At 44.3% G+C, this 20,091-nt stretch overlaps 1 protein-coding gene across 2 annotated transcripts in view; it reads left to right on the top strand.

Moving 5' to 3' along the window:
- Positions 1–28: 28 nt before the first annotated feature.
- LOC122928756 (zinc finger protein 583-like) overlaps positions 29–20,091 on the top strand; it is a 35,959-nt gene continuing 15,896 nt past the window's right edge. Inside the window, exons 1-6 of one of the 2 annotated variants that reach the window (XM_044281942.1) lie at positions 65–165; positions 3,284–3,352; positions 12,099–12,165; positions 14,751–14,877; positions 19,217–19,300; positions 19,761–19,859. In XM_044281942.1, coding sequence (XP_044137877.1) covers positions 12,163–12,165; positions 14,751–14,877; positions 19,217–19,300; positions 19,761–19,859 — 313 coding nt within the window. In that variant the 5' untranslated portion in view covers positions 65–165; positions 3,284–3,352; positions 12,099–12,162. Of the gene's footprint in view, positions 166–3,283; positions 3,353–12,098; positions 12,166–14,750; positions 14,878–19,216; positions 19,301–19,760; positions 19,860–20,091 lie in introns of both variants that reach the window. The other variant, XM_044281941.1, reaches the window with a different exon arrangement.

Below are 20,091 nucleotides of genomic sequence, written 5' to 3'. Positions count from 1 at the left end.
CTATTGCGCGCATAGAGAGAATGCTGGTGATAAAGTTGTTTGATTTTGAAGCGCGTGGGACGCCGGGATTCGTAGTCTTTTGCGTGTCTGCCTTTTGTTTTACAGTACACGGCCTTGTCAGTAATTCCAAGACGCAGCTGCTGTACACAGCTGGAGGTCTTAGGGGTAAGTGGCCCCGGCAATGGGGACGTTGGGCATGAAATCACTGCTATTGGAGAGGTCCATGAATTCGGGCGCTTACAAGCCCTTGGCTTGCTCTGCTGGAGATGACAGGACGATATGGTCCAGCAGTGGACCTGTGGTCAGGTGTAGGTGCTGAATATTCTCTCTGAAGCACTGAGAAAGAGGAGGACTCAATAATGACATCATAGCCCATATCTCCCAACCTCCTCAAATCCGGTGGGATAGTCCCGGATTTCAGTGGCGGTCCCAATAACGGCTGAGGTATGTCCCCTCTCAGCTGTCTCTGCATCCATGGGACGCAGAGACAGCTGATTGTAATGGTGAAGCAGGGAGCAGCACCATATCCACACATTGCGCTGCCTGTCTGTGTAGGAGGAGCAGTGAGGGGCCACATGTCTGTCATAACTACTGTGAGGGGCCACATGTCTGTCATAACTACTGTGAGGGGCCACATGTCTGTCATAACTACTGTGAGGGGCCACATGTCTGTCATAACTACTGTGAGGGGCCACATGTCTGTCATAACTACTGTGAGGGGCCACATGTCTGTCATAACTACTGTGAGGGGCCACATGTCTGTCATAACTACTGTGAGGGGCCACATGTCTGTCATAACTGCTGTGAGGGGCCACATATCTGTCATAACTACTGTGAGGGGCCACATGTCTGTCATAACTACTGTGAGGGGCCACTTGTCTGTCATAACTACCGTGAGGGGCCACATGTCTGTCATAACTACTGTGAGGGGCCACTTGTCTGTCATAACTACTGTGAGGGGGCACATATCTGTCATAACTACTGTGAGGGGGCACATATCTGTCATAACTACTGTGAGGGACAACATGTCTGTCATAACTACTGTGAGGGGCCACATGTCTGTCATAACTACTGTGAGGGGCCACATGTCTGTCATAACTACTGTGAGGGGGCACATATCTGGCCATAAATACTAGGGATCGACCGATTATTGGATTTACCGATATTATCGAACAATATTCATGATTTTCAAAGTTATAGGTATCGGCATCTAACGTTGCCGATAATGCGTCCAGCGCTGCTCGCTTATGAGAAAACATGGTGCTTGGCGCGTGCCGCCATGTTCAGTGGCCAGAGTCAGTGGAAAAGGAGGGAGGGAATCCCTCCCTCCTTTGACGCGGCCGCCGCAGAGCCCAATAAAATGAGCGGACTCTGAAGCTGCCCGCATTACTGCCACCCATGAATGTCTGGCTAATATTAAAGCAGGAGGAGGGACAGGGGAGGGTTTACCGCTGCTCCGTCTCAGCTGGTGTGCTCGGCGAACGGCAGCAGCCTCCTCCTCCTGAGTGTCCTCTCCAGAGTCAAGCAGCCAGCATAGCAGGTGCCTAGCTACTGTGCCCCCAATGATAATTTTAATACAAATACAGGAGGCGGGTGCCGGCTGTACAACACCTCCTGTATCTGTATTAAAGGTTAATTATCATTGGTGGCGCAGTGCACCCCCCCCCCCCCCGTATTAAAGTCATTGGTGGCAGTGGCCACAGGGTCCCCACCAACCTAAGTAATTTCATTGGTGGCAGTGGCAGTTCTGATCGGAGGCTCAGCAGTGTAATCCCGGGACTCCGATCAGTTACCATGGCCTCCAGGACGCCACTGAAGCCCAGGCTGCCATTGTAATCTCCCTGCTGCAATGTGCACTATGCACAGGGCAGCAGGGAGAGTGTGAAGTCCTATTCACCCTGATAGAGCTCTATTAGGGTGAATAGGGAATATCGGTATACGGCTATCGGCCTGAAAGTTCACAGGTTATTGGTATCGGCTCTAAAAAATCAATATTGGTCGATCCCTAAACTACTGTGAGGGGCCACATATCTGTTATAACTACTGTGAGGGGCCACATATCTGGCCATAACTACTGTGAGGGGACACATGTCTGGCCATAACTACTGTGAGGGGACACATGTCTGGCCATAACTACTGTGAGGGGCCACATATCTGGCCATAACTGCTGTGAGGGGACACATATCTGGCCATAACTACTGTGAGGGGACACATGTCTGGCCATAACTACTGTGAGGGGACACATGTCTGGCCATAACTACTGTGAGGGGCCACATATCTGGCCATAACTACTGTGAGGGGACACATGTCTGGCCATAACTACTGTGAGGGGCCACATATCTGGCCATAACTACCGTGAGGGGCCACATATCTGGCCATAACTACCGTGAGGGGCCACATGTCTGGCCATAACTACTGTGAGGGGCCACATATCTGGCCATAACTACTGTGAGGGGCCACATATCTGGCCATAACTACCGTGAGGGGCCACATATCTGTCCATAACTACCGTGAGGGGCCACATGTCTGGCCATAACTACTGTGAGGGGCCACATGTCTGGCCATAACTACTGTGAGGGGCCACATATCTGTCATAACTACTGTACAGTTTTATTTTTTCGTCGCCATATTCTGACCCCTTAATTTTTAAAAACTTTATTATTTTTATTTTTTTTACACTTTTCTTAGGGAACTATAACAAACTATCATTATATTGCTATTCTCATAGCATTGGAGTCTATGAGAAATGTACTAGTTTCCTAGGAGCTCTGCTACAGACAGGGGCTCCATAGGAAACACTATGCAGCAGCCTCCTGCCATTCTCTATGACAGGTGCTGCTGCAAACAAGCTCCGGCTTCTCAAATCGGCACCAGAGGGAGCTGGAGCATTCCGGAAGCACGTGCTTCCAGGTTTGCACGCGCTCAGATGCCATGGTCTGAAGTGTTAAATATCAGTGACCAGCGATAATGGATGAGCCGCGGCTGTCTGCTGTATGAAACAGCAGGCACCCCACGGCTATGGTGCGTTCAGGAGCGGGAGTCATCTTTCAAGCGTTGTACAGCGCTGGTCGGGAAGAGATTAAGAGAACAGAGTTATGTTTTGGGTGGAGTTAAAGACATGGCCTAGTATTAAATAAATTGCTGTGGCGCACATATTATCCCTCTTTCTCTTTTTCAAATGTTGGGATGTATGCTCCAGTTCTTGTATAATGTAATCTAATGCTTGTTATAGTAGAAGACTAGTAGTGAAACCCTGCTTTTTCTGCTCATTTATTCTCTCCAGACCATCACTGTGCCTGCCCTCTGCGTTTTTCGGCTCCCTCTCGCTTGTGCGCCGGCTCCCATCATTCAGGTAAAGTAGCTGGCTCTTTATACTGGATCAGTCACCAACGAGCCATCACTAGTCGGTTGGGGTAGTCCTGAGCCTATGCTCCTCAGCTGCCCACAGTGGGATTGGCATAGCCGTAGGCTGCAGAGGCTGCAATTGGCCCCTAGAGCTTTAAAGGGGGTCAGAATCCCATCTGCTGCATACAAGGTCTCTGCATCATAAAATTGCATTCATATTTGGGGGGCCCTGGTACAAATCTGCATTGGGGACCCTGTGTGGTAAAGGAGAACTGCAATATTTTCCCCTGTACCTGCCGGAACAGCCTTCTGGAAAAGCTTACCGTGAGTGTGAATGTAGCCTTAAAAATAATGTTCATTTGTTTCCCCTCACCCATGCGACTAGGACCTCCCATCCAGGACAGGAAACCTGAAGAGATAAAATGGTTCACACCCCCACCACACCTCAGTTCAGGTTTCCTGTCCTCCAGATAGGAGGTACCTGAGGAGCTCTGGCTTCTACCGTTGCCTGGTTCTCACCTCGGGAGGTCTGGGTCTACTACACCAGAAAGGGACCTATCCCTGGCGGCGTCAGTCTCCTGGGGGAGCCGCTGCCCGAGCCTGCTCTTCCTCCTGCCTCCTCCCAAGCCGCATTGGGGAGCCGCTGTGGCCGAGTTCAGGCTCTCGGTCCATTGCAGCGGGGTGCCCGGCCTCCCGCTTCCAAGATGGCGGCGTGCGCTTCTCAGGCGTTTTGCGCATGCTCGACGGGACAGCCCCTTTCGACTCAATTATGTCATTTCCGGCCGCCGGGCTGGAAGAGGTGTGGGCATCCTGATGCTTTGGATTAGGCATTTTTGGGCCTAGGATTAAAAGGAGCCGAGGCGCATTTTATAAATTGGCAGCAGGAGAAGGCAGCCAGCCTTGTGTGCACACAGTGCTGTGCAGGATCTGAGTTTCCACCGACCCCCCTGGAGCCCTCGAGGCCCACAAGCCCTGTATTGGTCCTGAGGAGTGGGGAAGCTTGACTCTACTATTGGTGTTGTTTTGCTTTATTGTTATAGGTAGCAAAAACACCAAAGAAATCATCGGGAAAGACTAAACATAAAGAATGTGGAGGATGTAGAGTAGCCTCTTATATTAAACCTCTATGTCAAGCATGTATAGATAAGTTGGTTATGGAGGAGTCTCACAGCTTATCCAGAAATATTAAGGCCTTGGTACAGTCAGAAGTTAAATCTTCTATTAAATCACTCGGTCGGAGTCGCCCAAGATGTCCAGAAAGGTCTACCTATAATAAGGACTCTGATTCAGATTTTTCTGGGGAGGACGAGGATAGAGAATCTGGCCAGGCCTCATCAGATGATTTCTTCTCTTCAGATGAGGATTCAGCGGGGAGGGCTCTTTTTCCACCAGAAGATACCGAGCCTTTACTTAAAGCCGTTAAAACCACCATGCAATTAGAGGATGTAAAACAACCTAAATCTATTGCTGACCAGGTTTTTGAGGGTCCCGGCCCTAAAAGGCATAGAGTTTTCCCCGTTCATAAAAATATGGAAGCCCTTATCAGAATAGAATGGAAAAATCCTGATAGAAAGTTTTTCATTCCTAATTCTGTAAAAAGAACATATCCGTTTGAGGAGTCGGTAGCGGGCGTCTGGGACAGAGCCCCCACGATAGATGCCCCGGTAGCTAAAATAGCCCAAAAATCTGCTCTACCATTTGATGATTTAGGCTGCTTAGGAGATCTGTTAGATAAAAAAGGCATACGTCTATCTTAGACATGCTTGGGAGTCTGCTTCAACAAGTCTTAGGCCGGCCATTGCCGCCTCTTGGGTCTCCAGGTCCTTAAGGCTGCGGTTAGATTAGCTGGAGTCGCATATTAAGGACAAAAGACCTAGAGAGAAATTACTATTTTCCCTCCCTACCTTTTCTAAAGCCGCAGACGCCTCTACTGATGTGATCCGTTTTTCTGCCAGAACAGCTGCCATGTCTAACACAGCTAGGCGGGCTATCTGGCTTAAATCATGGAAGGGGATCAGGGTTCTAAGTCTAAACTTTGCTCTCTTCCATGTGAGGGTTCTAGGTTGTTTGGTTCCTCGCTTGATGACATCCTAGATTGGGCCTCAGATAAGAAGATGGGTTTCCCGGTTCCTCAGAAAACTTCCCTTTTTCATAAATCCCAGGCCAGTTTTAAAAGAAAAAGGAGTATGCAGGGTGACAGGAGAGACAGGGAGAAATTTCCTAAAAGATCTGGGGTTTTTTTGTTCAAGCCCCAGGACAATAGACCAAAGGACAAACAACAATGATGCCAGATCTCAGGTGGGGGAAGACTGTCTCAGTTTCTCCCAGTCTGGAGGTCCAATTCTCAGAACAAATGGATCTTAAGTGTAATAGAAAATGGATTCCGGCTGGAATTCCTTTCTTATCCACCAGATTTTTTTGCCCAGACAGCTTGTCCCAAAAATCTGGAAAGAAGAAATGCTTTGGAGTTAGAAGTTTACCCCCTCCTGGACAAAGTCCGGTTCCCAAAACAGAGAGGGGCAAACGGTTTTATTCCCCTCTATTCTTGGTAAAGAAACCCAGTGAAACATTCAGAGTGATTTTAAATCTAAAAAAAAATTAACAAATCTCTGGTCTACAAAAAAATTCGTATGGAGATGATAAAATCAACTGTAAATCTCCTGTTCCAGGATTGCTGTATGGGAAGCTTGGATCTGGAGGATGCATATTACCATGTTCCAATCAATGCTTCCTCCCCTTTTAAGAACAGCAGTCTGGGTCCAGGGAGAGTTACTGCATCTCCAATACAGAGCTCTGCCAAAAAGTAGCGGCTTTTGTAAGACTGTCTGGAACTGCATTAAGTGCCCTATCTGGACGATTTTTTTTAATAGTCTCTCACTCAAAAGAGAGACTAGAGAAAGATATAAAATTCCACTGCTCCACTTTGCAAAATCTAGGATGGAAAATAAATTGGAAAAAATCATACCTAATTCCTTCTCAAGTTTGCATTTTCTTAGGAATTCAACTGGACTCCCGTCTGCAAAGAAGTTTTCTTTCGCTTCTAAGGAAGGAGTTAATCAGGAAACAAGTATGGTCAGTTTTCCTTTCCTACCAGTGTACTTTCAGGGAAGCAATGGCAGCACTCGGGCAAATGACATCAGCGATTCCAGCAGTACCTTATGCACAGATCCACTCCAGAGAGCTTCAAGCAAACATCCTAAAATCACGGGACGGCTCCCCGTATTCCTTGAATTAGAGTTTCCACCTTTCTTCAAAGACAAGACTCTCCCTGTTGTGGTGGACAATTCCAGAGAATCTATCCGAAGGGGTTCCATGGACATTTGTAAACCCAACTATAATTACCACAGATGCCAGCCCTTGGGGTTGGGGGCCCACTTCCAGAACAGGTGCTGGCAGGGGAGATGGGACTTGAACACGAGGAAAGCATCCTCCAATTTCAACGGGTTAAAGGCAGTAGAGATGGCACTGAAGTTGGCTATACCAGAGGTAAAACACAGGAAGATTGTCTTCTATTCCGACAATTCTACAACTGTGGCCTACATAAACCGTCAAGGGGGAACGAAAGTCCCTTCCCTTTTACTTCTATGCCAGAAGATCTTTTTTATAAGCAGAGGAGAGAAGGCTTTTTCTGTCACCAGTGCATCTGAAGGGGAAGGATGACATCATAGCAGACTTCCTAAGTCGCGTCTACTTAACCCCTTCTACCCCGGGCCAGTTTTCGCTCTTCTGCCTAGGCCATTTTTTGCTAATCTGACATGTGTCACTTTATGTGGTAATAGCTTTGGAACACTTACTTATCCAGGCCATTCTGAGATTGTTTTCTCGTGACACATTGTACTTCATGATAGTCGTAAATTTAAGTCAATATATTACACCTTTTATTTGTGAAAAAAAATACAAAATTTACAAACATTCCCACATTTTCAAATTTCAATTTCTCTACTTTTATAATAGATAGTGATACCTCATATAATAGTTATTACTTTACATTTCCCATATGTCTACTTCATGTTTGGATCATTTTGAAAATTACATTTTATTTTTTGGGGACGTTAGAAGGCTTAGAAGTTTGGAAGCAAATCTTGAAATTTTTCGGAAAATTTCCAAAACCCACTTTTTAAGGACCAATTCAGGTGTGAAGTCACTTAGTGAGACTTGCATAACTTACATAACTACACCCCTCAAGGTATTCAAAACTGATTTTACAAACTTTATTAACCCTTTAGGTGTTCCACAAGAATTAATGGAAAATGTAGGTGAAATTTCTGAATTTCACTTTTTTGCCAGATTTTACATTTTAAACCATTTTTTCCAGTAGCAAAGCAAGGGTTAACAGCCAAACAAAACTCAATATTTATTACCCTGATTCTGCGGTTTACAGAAACACCCCACATGTGGTCGTAAACTGCTGTACAGGCACACGGCAGGGAGCAGTAGGAAAGGAACGCCATGTGGTTTTTGGAAGGCAGATTTAGCTGAACTGGTTTTTAGATGCCATGTCCCATTTGAAGCCCCCCTGATGCACCCCTACAGTAGAAACTCAAAAAAGTGACCACATTTTGGAAACTACGGGATAAGGTGCCAGTTTTATTGGTACTATTTTGGGGTACAAATTATTTTCTAATTGCTCTATATTGTGTTTTTTGTGAGGCAAAGTAACCAAAAAATGAATGTTTTGGCACCGTTTTTATTTTTAATTTTTAACAACATTTATCTGACAGGTTAGATCATGAGCTATTTTTATAGAGCCGGTTGTTAAGGACACAATGATATCAAATATGTCTACTTTCCATGATGTTTGTTTCAGTTTTACATAATAAAGCATTTTTGAAAACAAAAATTAGGTTTTTGTATCTCCATTTTCTGAACGCCCTATTTTTTTTATTTTTCTGCCAATTGACGTTTTCATTCATTATTACACTTTCTGGGGCAAGGTGACAAAAAATTGGTTGTTTTGGCGCAGTTTTTATTTATTTATTTATTTATTTTTACAGCGTTTACTTGAGTGATTAGGTCATGTGACTTTTTTATAGAGCAGATCGTTACGGACGTGGCCATACCTAATATGTCTACTTTTTCTTATTTATTTAAGTTTTACACAATAATAGCATTTCTGAAACCGAAATAATGGTATTTTAGTGTATCCATAGTCTGAGAGCCATAGCTTTTTTCTTTTTTGACCAATTGTCTTAGGTAAGATCTAATTTTTTGCGGGATGAGATGACTGTGGGATGAGATGCTTGGTGTTGCAATTTTTGTGATGTCATTTTTTATTTTAGTTTACGGTGTTTATCTGAGGGGTTAGGTCATGTGATATTTTTATAGAGCTGGTTGTTAAGGACGTGGCGATACGTAATATATATACTTTTATTTATTTATTTCACTTTAGCACAATAATAGCAGTTGTCTAAGCAAAGACATTTTTTTGCAAATAGTCCAGAGGTACGGTCTTCTCACAGTGGACCTTTTTTACCTCAAGAGCCAAACGAAAATCAGAGTGTGTCTTCTTCCTTAACCAATTGGACGGCCCGTTAGCAATAGATGGGTTAGCACAGGACTGGAGTCAGAAATTAGGGTAAGCCTTCCCTCCATTTTGCCTTATTTCCCAGGTATTGAATAAAATAGAAAGAGAGGGGGCCTCGGTTATCCTGATAGCTCCAATGTGGCCAAAGAGGTCCTGACCGTCCTGGTACTCCAGTCTGATAAAGTTGGCAGGAGAGCCTAAGTGGACCCTTCCGTTGAAAGAGAATCTTCTGAACCAGGGTCCGCTAGTCCATCCAAGCCCAGAAATTCTCCATCTCTATGTGGATTTTGAAAGGGAAGTTTAGTCTAGAAGGGGATTATCCACCAAAGGAGTCTCCACTATACTGAAGAGTAGGAAGGTGGTTACCTCAACAAAATATAACAAAGTTTGGAATGTTTTTTCAGCCTTCTTAGGACATAGCGCAGACCCCTTTAAGTCTCCTGAAATACCAAAGATCTTAGAGTTTTTGTAAGCAGGGCTAGACAGGAATCTTAAAGCATCTAGATTGAAAGTCCAGGTAGCTGCTTTAAATTAGCAGATCATCCATGGATTGAAAGGTTCTTATCGGCAGCATCAAGAATGCACCCTTCTTTAAGACCCTTGTCTCCCCCCTGGGATTTGAATACTGCCCTTTCGGCCCTATTGCAAAAGCTGTTTGAACCATTTAAGTGAGATTTCTATTAAAATGCTTACTTTCAAAATGGCCTATTATACATAAACAATTGTTTTCTATGGCCGATGACAGATTCTCAAAAATGTCATCCGTCAGATTGGCTTTTTTGTGCTGGCTAAAAATGAAAGTGTATGGCGCGATCTGCCAAATGCACCCCATCAGATACCACTTTGCTTGAAGGGATTCTGTCACCTCCCCTAAGGCAAAAAACGATTTAAAACCAGCCATGCAGCACAGCTTACCTGGATTAGGCTGTGCTGTTCAATCTTGAAATCCGTCCAGCAGTTAGTTAAAAAAACGAGTTTGATCAATGAGGAAATGTGTCCTGAAGGTGCCCAGAGGGGCGTTTTTTTCTTCTGAGAGAGCCCAGTCCCGCCCCTTTTTCAGTGCCCAGCCCGCCTTCCTTTTACTTCCTAACTGCCGCCTCCAGCCTGCCACAGCCTCCCCTTCCTCTCCTCCCCCTCCCTCTTGCCGAACGAAGTCTCGCACAGGCGCAGTACCCACTGAGGGCTGCGCCTGTGCGATCATCAGGAGACTGAGGGCGGCAGCTTCATCTTCGTCACTGGGCATGCGCCGAGCCCAGTGACGTCCGATGCTCGCTCTTCCCTGCTGACTGAGGGAAAGAGCGAGCATCGGACGTCACTGGGCTCGGCGCATGCCCAGTGACGAAGATGAAGCTGCCGCCCTCAGTCTCCTGATGATCGCACAGGCGCAGCCCTCAGTGGGTACTGCGCCTGTGCGAGACTTCGTTCGGCAAGAGGGAGGGGGAGGAGAGGAAGGGGAGGCTGTGGCAGGCTGGAGGCGGCAGTTAGGAAGTAAAAGGAAGGCGGGCTGGGCACTGAAAAAGGGGCGGGACTGGGCTCTCTCAGAAGAAAAAAACGCCCCTCTGGGCACCTTCAGGACGCATTTCCTCATTGATCAAACTCGTTTTTTGAACTAACTGCTGGACGGATTTCAAGATTGAACAGCACAGCCTAATCCAGGTAAGCTGTGCTGCATGGCTGGTTTTAAATCGTTTTTTGCCTTAGGGGAGGTGACAGAATCCCTTTGAGCCCATTATGATGTTTTAAGTTTTTTTTTTAATACATAACACCCTGATCTGCCAGTTCAGGTTGATGGTTGGGTTGTTGTTTATGAAAGATCTGACGGACAATTAGATGGTCACAATCTGGATGATACTTATGTGTATGCCCGGCATAACCTGTGCCATTACTCCCGGGTGTGACCCTTACTGATCTCTGCAGACATTGGTAGTTTTCTGCGCTGCAGCCTTTTCAGTGTTTGCTTTGGTCTGTACACGCACGCACCGTACATGTAGGAGTTCTGTGTGTTGCAGCGTTGATTTAAATGTGACAGCACTACGAAGTATACAGTGTTCTGGTGTATGGACCAAAGTAACCATTAAAGAGGCTGCAGAGTTCACCGCAGTGTCCCAGCACCCTCAGACAGCTGATTCTGCGGGTGCGGAGAGTCAGACCCCCACTATGTTTTTTTTTTTTTTTTTATCAGTTAGAGGTTACAGGTTCGCTAATGGTAAATTATAAAACATCATACAAACTGTGAGGGGTTTTTTTGTAGTGCTGTTTTAAGACAGTTTCCTAGTATTTTTTTTTTAATTTTGGCATTCTCTAGGTGTGGCATTTTTTCAAAAGTTTTCACATAGACTTAAGCAAGTAAAGAACTTAAAATGAAAAGCATTGTGTGACAAATAGGCCTCATGCACACGTTTTTACGTTCCGTATACGGTCCGTTTATTTCAATGGATCTGCAAAAAAAAACAGAAGGTACTCTATATGCCTTCCGTTTCCATTTTTCCGTTCAAAGATAGAACATGTCCTATTATTGTCCGCATAACGGACAAGGATAGTACTGTTCTATCAGGGGCCAGCTGTTCCGTTCCGCAAAAAACGGAATGCACACGGACATCATCCGTATTTTTTGCTGATCCGTTTTTTGCAGACTGCAAAATACTGAAAAAGCCATACAGTCATGTGCATGAGGCCTAATGGGAACGCAACTAAACAAAACTGAATGCATTCTGGTGCACTCCATTCTGTTCAGTTTTGTTCCCTTTGACAATGAATGGGGCCAATATGGAAGCGCTTTCCTCCGGTATTGTGATCCTGTGCCGGATCTCAATACCGTAAAGGAAAAGCGCAGATGTGAAAGTAGCCTAATAACATTTCTGGAGCAGCTTTTTTTTCAGAATTTTGCTGGTCTTCTGTTATTTCTCCTGGAAATTTCTGAAAAAACAAACAATTGGGTATGACCATACTTATTGCTAATAGGGTGTGTCCCTGCACACAGATACTGTCAGCAATGATTGTTTTTTTGAGATTCTAGGGTTGCGGTCTCGGCATTATAGGAGTCGCAGTGCAATCTCATTCAGTTCTGTGGCTGTGATGCTACACTGCCATCCTTGGTCCTGCAGAGGGTGTCATGGTAAAGATGGCCATGTAGCCACAGTAATAATTGATCAATAACTGATCAGTATGTATAGATTTTCTTGCAGTGACAAAACCAATATGTGTACTGACTGACTTTTATCTAATGCAGAATATTGACCAGCTGGCGCTACCGGTGGACAATAAGGAAATCCCAAAGAAAGACAAAAAGGAAGATGGTAAGCTACAACGTCGCTAAGTCAGAAAGAAGGCTAACCGGTCACCTCTCACCCCAAGACCTGTATTTTCCAGGGCATGTTCACACATGGTAGCAAATACAGAACCAGACATTTTCAGACATCTCGCTGCAAAAAAATCCACAGCACAAATTGACCTACGGTGGAGATTTGATATCTGCATCATGTCTATTTTGGCTGCATATTTTCCCCCCGGATATCACCCTATGCAATGCAGAGGTTAAAATCCACCGCAAAAACCTTGTGTAATCCATGCAATTTTTCACTCTATTTTACGTCCCGTGTGGACGTGCACTCAAGGGGCTGATACATGACCAAGGTCCAGGTGTATGAAGGTCACGGTGGGCTTCCTGTTTCCTCCACTATTGGCTTGGCAAGCATTAAACCCATGGCGCTTTGTCCACCCAAGCCCGTAGTGTCTTGGCATCTGCCTGGGTTTGCTTGCAGTTTTATATATAACTTTAGGAAAAAACGGTCCCAGCACTCGCAATAAAACTTTGTTGCACTTTTATTTCTTCCTGTAGCAAATAACTCACATAGACACAATCCTCCACGCTAGCATAGTTGATACGTTTCGAACACAGGTGTGTTCTTAGTCGTAACCAAATGAGACTCCCCTTGCGAGACTTTAAGTACAGATCCCACCTCTAATCAGGTCAGGGGTGGGAATACACAAACCTGATGCTAAGGGAGTACTCATTAACGTGCCAAATATAACACATAAAATCCACATATAAAATTATATAAGATGCAACATTTTATATTATAAATTAACAGTCAATATATAGTCAAGATCTCAGATTGAGTCTACAAACATGAAAAACACAAGATGTGAACAAAATAAAAAGGGAAAAACATTCTGTTAATTTTCTGAAGTCACATTGTCAAGGCATTACCATAAAGTACATCTATACCCTTTTGACAATATACAATGGGGCTTGCTTGTTGTTTAAATGTGCATGGGAAATATAAAAAAAATATATATATATTTTATATACATCATTGTATATGTATCTCTCCTCCTTTTTTGTTTGACAATAAGTTTTATGTTAAAAAAAAAGGGGAGTTTCGATGGGTGCTAAGTTTTCTTCGGTGCTGGCTAACCTCGTAATGTCATATTGGGAGGAGTGATACATATACAATGATGAAAATCCTTTTGTTCAGATGGTGGGCTGGTATGGCAGATACATTGATGACCTGCTCCTAATATGGGGGGAGGGGGGGTCTATGTGAGTTATTTTCTACAAGAAGAAGTGCAACAAAGTTTTATTACAAGTGCTGGAACGTTTTTTTCCTATTTTTCACGCGAGAGATTTGCCTGGTTCGTTCCTTGCACAGGCCTGTGAATTATGAGATGAGCTGGATTTCTTTACTGACTTTTATATATAACTTTATCTTTATTATCAGTTAAGGGGGACAATACTTTAGAAATGCAAGTTCCCCAAATAGTCCATCACATTTTAGAAGGTTAATGCACTCCCCCAAACCCTCTATTATCTTTAGTCTGTCTAAACAGCTTTCTGTGACAGACCATATCTTTTGGCAGATACCATGTAGTGACCATGCACATTAGTCTGAGGCTACATGCACACAACCTTTCCATTTGTTGCGGCCCGCAAATTGCGGATCCGCAAAAACGGAAGCCGCCCGTGTGACACAGAGTGCTGTCCGCATCTTTTGCAGCCCCATTTAAGTGAATGGGTCAGCACCCGAGCCGCAAAAACTGCGGCTCAGATGCGGACCAGAACTATAGTCGTGTGCGTGAGGCCTAAAGTTGATAAAAATTGGAGATTTCAACCAAAATGAACGTTTGCCGGTTGAAATTTAACAATGATCGATTGTTGTAGCCCACCGATGACAGACCATTATCATTTGAAAAGAAGTCGCCATGTTTTATATTTTCATCTGATGGATGGAGGCAGAAGATCTTTTAATGAAAGGTCATTCATGAACTAAAGATCTTTCTTTAAAAGAACGTTCCTAGAAAGATCTTTCATCCATCACCCAGTTACTAACATGTAAAGGCCAGCGTGGACTGAAGGTTATATTACGCTGGCCAATGTACGGGCAGGGCGAGCGCCAATGGCTGAGAACACATCCATCAGTGCTCATTTGCACCTGCATAATTACACAGGCCGATGCAAACTAAATGCAGGAGGACTCATTCATTCTATTAATTATTGGTAGACTAAGAATATATGAAGGGGTCCAGCTTCTCCAAAAAGTGATAATCTTTATTTAATATGGTACATTGCAGATAAAATCCATAATCCAAATCAGCGTCTACGCGTTTTCGGACCTCTCTGGGTCGGGTCCTTATTCATGACTATATAATTATTGGTAGCACATCCAGTGACGTGCTGCCGATGATCGGGCATCTTTCTGTCCATCATTCAATGAACAAGAGTTTGCAATTCAATCCCATTCAAGTTGCATGTAAACCTACCCTAAGTGCCTGGGAATTACTGGTGTAAGGCGCCTTCATCCTCAGGGTAGTCAGGGGAATGTAGCATTGCATTATATACCAGGTATACTTCTGTTTTATCATCTTGTTCCTATCATTTCAGACGTCTGTGAGTTTTAAGGAGGTGGCTATGTACTTCTCCGAAGACGAATGGAGCCAGTTAAACTTTTTGCAGAAGGAACTGTGCAGCAATGTGATGAGGGACATCCACACAACTTTACTTTCTTTAGGTAACTGAAAGTGGGGCATAAAAAAAACTCCAAATATTTGTCATCCTATATATAGTACCTATATACTTTTTAAACCGTCCTGGTCATGTGACGGACTCACAGGTGCAGATCTGTGTCCTGTAACAACCTGTCCGCCTGTGTAGTCATCACTTGACCAGGGCTGAAGGACATTAGAGGTTCCTGTGTATAACTTTTCATGATACAGTGAAAAATCTTTAACTACTGAAACCAGAATATCCCTTGAATAGTGGCTTGTGTTATTGTACATAACCAAGATTCCTCACTTATATTAAAAGTTAGAGGGAACCTGTTTAAAGTCCACTATGGGAATTGTGCCCACTGAATAGCTGGAGGAGGTGGTAGGACAGTGGTGCTTGACCCTTAGAGCACCACCATAGGCATTGTTTGGTAGGTTCCAATACAGGAACCTATACTAATTTCAGTCAACTAAAAGAGCTTACACTAGACCTGTTTGCTCAAACAATGCAATAAACAAAATGTACTGTACTGCAGGCAAATTCAATTGGTGCATGCTTACCAATGGGTTAAGTCCACCTCACCTGTAGGTGCAGTAAAGAGCCAGAAGAGGGAAAGCAGCACATGGATCCAGAAAGTTCAGTAGACTGTATGTGAGTGCCAGATATACAGTAAGTGCAGAATTATTAGGCAAATGAGTATTTTGACCACATCATCCTCTTTATGCATGTTGTCTTACTCCAAGCTGTATAGGCTCGAAAGCCTACTACCAATTAAGCATATTAGGTGATGTGCATCTCTGTAATGAGAAGGGGTGGGGTCTAATGACATCAACACCCTATATCAGGTGTGCATAATTATTAGGCAACTTCCTTTCCTTTGGCAAAATGGGTCAAAAGAAGGACTTGACAGGCTCAGAAAAGGCAAAAATAGTGAGATATCTTGCAGAGGGATGCAGCACTCTTAAAATTGCAAAGCTTCTGAAGCGTGATCATCGAACAATCAAGCGTTTCATTCAAAATAGTCAACAGGGTCGCAAGAAGCGTGTGGAAAAACCAAGGCGCAAAATAACTGCCCATGAACTGAGAAAAGTCAAGCGTGCAGCTGCCAAGATGCCACTTGCCACCAGTTTGGCCATATTTCAGAGCTGCAACATCACTGGAGTGCCCAAAAGCACAAGGTGTGCAATACTCAGAGACATGGCCAAGGTAAGAAAGGCTGAAAGACGACCACCACTGAACAAGACACACAAGCTGAAACGTCAAGACTGGGCCAAGAAATATCTCAAGACTGATTTTTCTAAGGTTCTATGGACTGATGAAATGAGAGTGAGTCTTGATGGGCCAGATGGATGGGCCCGTGGCTGGATTGGTAAAGGGCAGAGAGCTCCAGTCCGACTCAGACGCCAGCAAGGTGGAGGTGGAGTACTGGTTTGGGCTGGTATCATCAAAGATGAGCTTGTGGGGCCTTTTCGGGTTGAGGATGGAGTCAAGCTCAACTCCCAGTCCTACTGCCAGTTTCTGGAAGACACCTTCTTCAAGCAGTGGTACAGGAAGAAGTCTGCATCCTTCAAGAAAAACATGATTTTCATGCAGGACAATGCTCCATCACACGCGTCCAAGTACTCCACAGCGTGGCTGGCAAGAAAGGGTATAAAAGAAGAAAATCTAATGACATGGCCTCCTTGTTCACCTGATCTGAACCCCATTGAGAACCTGTGGTCCATCATCAAATGTGAGATTTACAAGGAGGGAAAACAGTCCACCTCTCTGAACAGTGTCTGGGAGGCTGTGGTTGCTGCTGCACGCAATGTTGATGGTGAACAGATCAAAACACTGACAGAATCCATGGATGGCAGGCTTTTGAGTGTCCTTGCAAAGAAAGGTGGCTATATTGGTCACTGATTTGTTTTTGTTTTGTTTTTGAATGTCAGAAATGTATATTTGTGAATGTTGAGATGTTATATTGGTTTCACTGGTAAAAATAAATAATTGAAATGGGTATATATTAGTTTTTTGTTAAGTTGCCTAATAATTATGCACAGTAATAGTCACCTGCACACACAGATACCCCCTAAAATAGCTAAAACTAAAAACAAACTAAAAACTACTTCTAAAAATATTCAGCTTTGATAGTAATGAGTTTTTTGGGTTCATTGAGAACATGGTTGTTGTTCAATAATAAAATTAATCCTCAAAAATACAACTTGCCTAATAATTCTGCACTCCCTGTAGCTTTCCTTAAGCATGCTTGGAAAGGCCTATATCTGTCTGAATCATCGCCTATATTGAACTTTCTGGATCTACGTGCTGCCATCTTTCTTCTCGCTTTGGACCTGTTTGGTGGTTGGGTGGGAAGTTTTGAACTTTAAAGGCAACAAAGGTTCTTCTTAGGCTGCTTTCAGACATGCGGGCACCTTTGTGTGCCCTTATTACAGACACAACACCCAGAAATCCCTTGGCTTCATCAGAACTGGAGTTGGAACAGCATTAAAGCCTTTGTCGCTCCAATTGCGGTTTTGATGAACTGTATGAGGTCCAGGTGTTGTTTCCATAAAACAGGTGCAAAAAAAGCCTGTATTAGAGATGTTTGAAAGTGCCTAAGGGTAAGTTCACACGCAGCAGATTTGTTGCAAAAATATCTGTGACTGTCCCATTCATTTGAGAGGGGACTTGGAATAATGCATGTACTTGATGCAGAAACAACCCTCTTTGCAGAACACACTTCCAATTGCAAAAATATCTGCAACAAGTCTTCCCCACGTGAAAGTACCCGAAGAGGTGTGCAGGTGACTGAATGTTTAAAGGTGTTTTCCAACTTTTTTATACTGATAGGATATACCTATTTTTTATACCTCTGGATATGTCATCAGTGTCTGATCAGCGGGGGCCCGACACCCAGGACCTCTACCGTTCAGCTGTTTAAGATGGCTTCCCACAGCTTACCTTAAGGCAGTGACGTCACATGGCCTAGGAGCAGCTCAGTCTCATTCTACTGATTGGGGCTGAGCTGCAATACCACGCACAGCCGCTGTACAATGTTCGGCGCTGTGGTCGGTAAGCTGTGAGGATGCAGCAGCACTCACTGGAGCGCTGATAGGCTGGGGTCCTGGGTGTCGGGCCACCACCAAAAAGATAGTGATGACCAATCCGAAGGACAAAAATGTCAAAAAACTCCTTTAAGAGGACTCTGTACTAGGGCTGGGCCGATAATAAAAAAAAAAAAAGGAAACTGACCTTAAGCCTGATTAACCAACACCACTTTGCCTGTGTCGGTTAATTTGCTTTATTTCATGACTTCATCAGGGGGCTAGGCTGGACGGTCTCCTTAGGGCAGGGGTCAGCAACCTTCGGCACTCCAGCTGTTGTGAAACTACAACTCCCAGCATGCATACTTCCTCTATTCTTCTCAGAACGCTCATAAAAATGAATGGAGCATGCTGGGAATTGTAGTTTCACAACAGCTGGAGTGCTGAAGGTTGCTGATCCCTGCCTTAGGGTACTTTCACACTTGCTGCAGAGTGATCCGGCAAGCAGTTCCGTCGCTGGAACTGCCTGCCGGATCCGGCAATCTGCATGCAAACGGACAGCATTTGTAGACGGAGCCGGATGCGGATCTGTCTCACAAATGCATTGCAAGAACGCATTATTCTGTCCGTTTGTCATATGGACAAACGGATCAGTGTCTATTTTTTTTTAAATTTTTAAAATTCTGCGCATGCAGTTATTTTGGCCGTAGAGAAAACTGCAGCATGTAGTGGTATTATCTCCGGCCTAAAACGTCAAAAAGACTGAATTGAAGACATCCTGATGCATCCTGAATGGATTGCTCTCCATTCAGAATGCATGGGGATAAAACTGATCAGTTCTTTTCCGGTATTGAGCATCTAGGACAGAACTCTATGCCGGAAAAGAAAAACGCTAGTGTGAAAGTACCCTTAAACGTGCGCCGCAGAAACATAAAGTGTAAATGGTGTGTCGGCGTGCTCCCTATTCCGGCAGTCCAGCGCTGTGTGTGGCCTCTTTTTTAAAGTGCAAACTTCGGGTGTGTTGGCCTATCGTTGCTGCCGCCTCCGGAATGAGCACTATGGTCTGAGTGAGCCTGAGACACGGGCTCTGAGTCTGAGCTGAGAAGCTACGGGCGGGGGTATGCAATGTACGGGGGAGGGGAATACGACATTAGAGACTTACAGTTGCAGCTGGTGTATACCACTTTGTGGACATGTATAACCGCTGATATGGCCCTGTATATACCCCTGTTACTGCTGTATACTCTATATTCCCCTCTATGTTGCTGTGTACTCCTTTATATACTCCCCTATATTGCTGTGTACAGTGATGTCATTATCTCCTCTTATCCTCAGGTTACACCATTCTCCATCCCGATGTTCTCTGTAGGATTAGAAGAAATGACGAGCCATATGTCACCAGCCAGGAGGAAGACCACAGTAAGAATTCACTCTCCATTCCATTCCATGTACATTCCATGTGTGTAAGATGCCTAGTGACAGGGACACATTTATCATGTCACATGCATCATCTAGATAATGCACGCCTTCTACAACATTAGTGCCAGTTCCCCCCTAGTTTATGAACACAATTTAGAACTAAAGGGTTTGTCCCACCATGGACGTTGATTATAAGGATACAACCTGAGGGACCTCCACCCACATCCTTCAGCTTATGTTTTAGTGCTGTCCGGAGCAGGTGCTGTGTCTGGTATTGTACAAAAGACCAATTCTTACATGTCCAGAGTCATACTGTGCAAGGAATATCCACCAGGTTTGCTGTGAGTTATGTCGCCTTCAGTCTGGGGATTCGCTAGTATTTTTACAACTATGGTATCAATATAATTAGCAAATGGCTTGCAATTTGACCTCATGTTGTTCTCTGTGATTGTTCTTTTAGAAGGGGCTTCAGTTCCAAATTCGGACATGATATTTAAAATAAAATGTGAAGAAGAACTTTGTGCTGATGAAGGAAATCCTACAGAAAGCAGCACTAAAGGTAAGTGTATTACACCTGTCTTATAACCAGCACACCGGAAAGGGCCGTTCACCTGATGTTTTATGACAGCTTAATTTGGCTTGGATTCCATGCTCAATACTACCGAGCGGCTTTGCCGGGTCCGCTTCCCATAGTTTTTTGTTTTTTTAATATGTATGTCAATAAACTGCACCCATATGAACAGCAGTGCTGTCAAAAGACATCATGTGAACGCCCCCTTAGGGCTCATGCA

Source organism: Bufo gargarizans, chromosome 2 (genome assembly GCF_014858855.1).
Source record: "Bufo gargarizans isolate SCDJY-AF-19 chromosome 2, ASM1485885v1, whole genome shotgun sequence".
NCBI lineage: Eukaryota > Metazoa > Chordata > Amphibia > Anura > Bufonidae > Bufo > Bufo gargarizans.
This window is presented reverse-complemented; position numbering and strand designations above follow the sequence as displayed.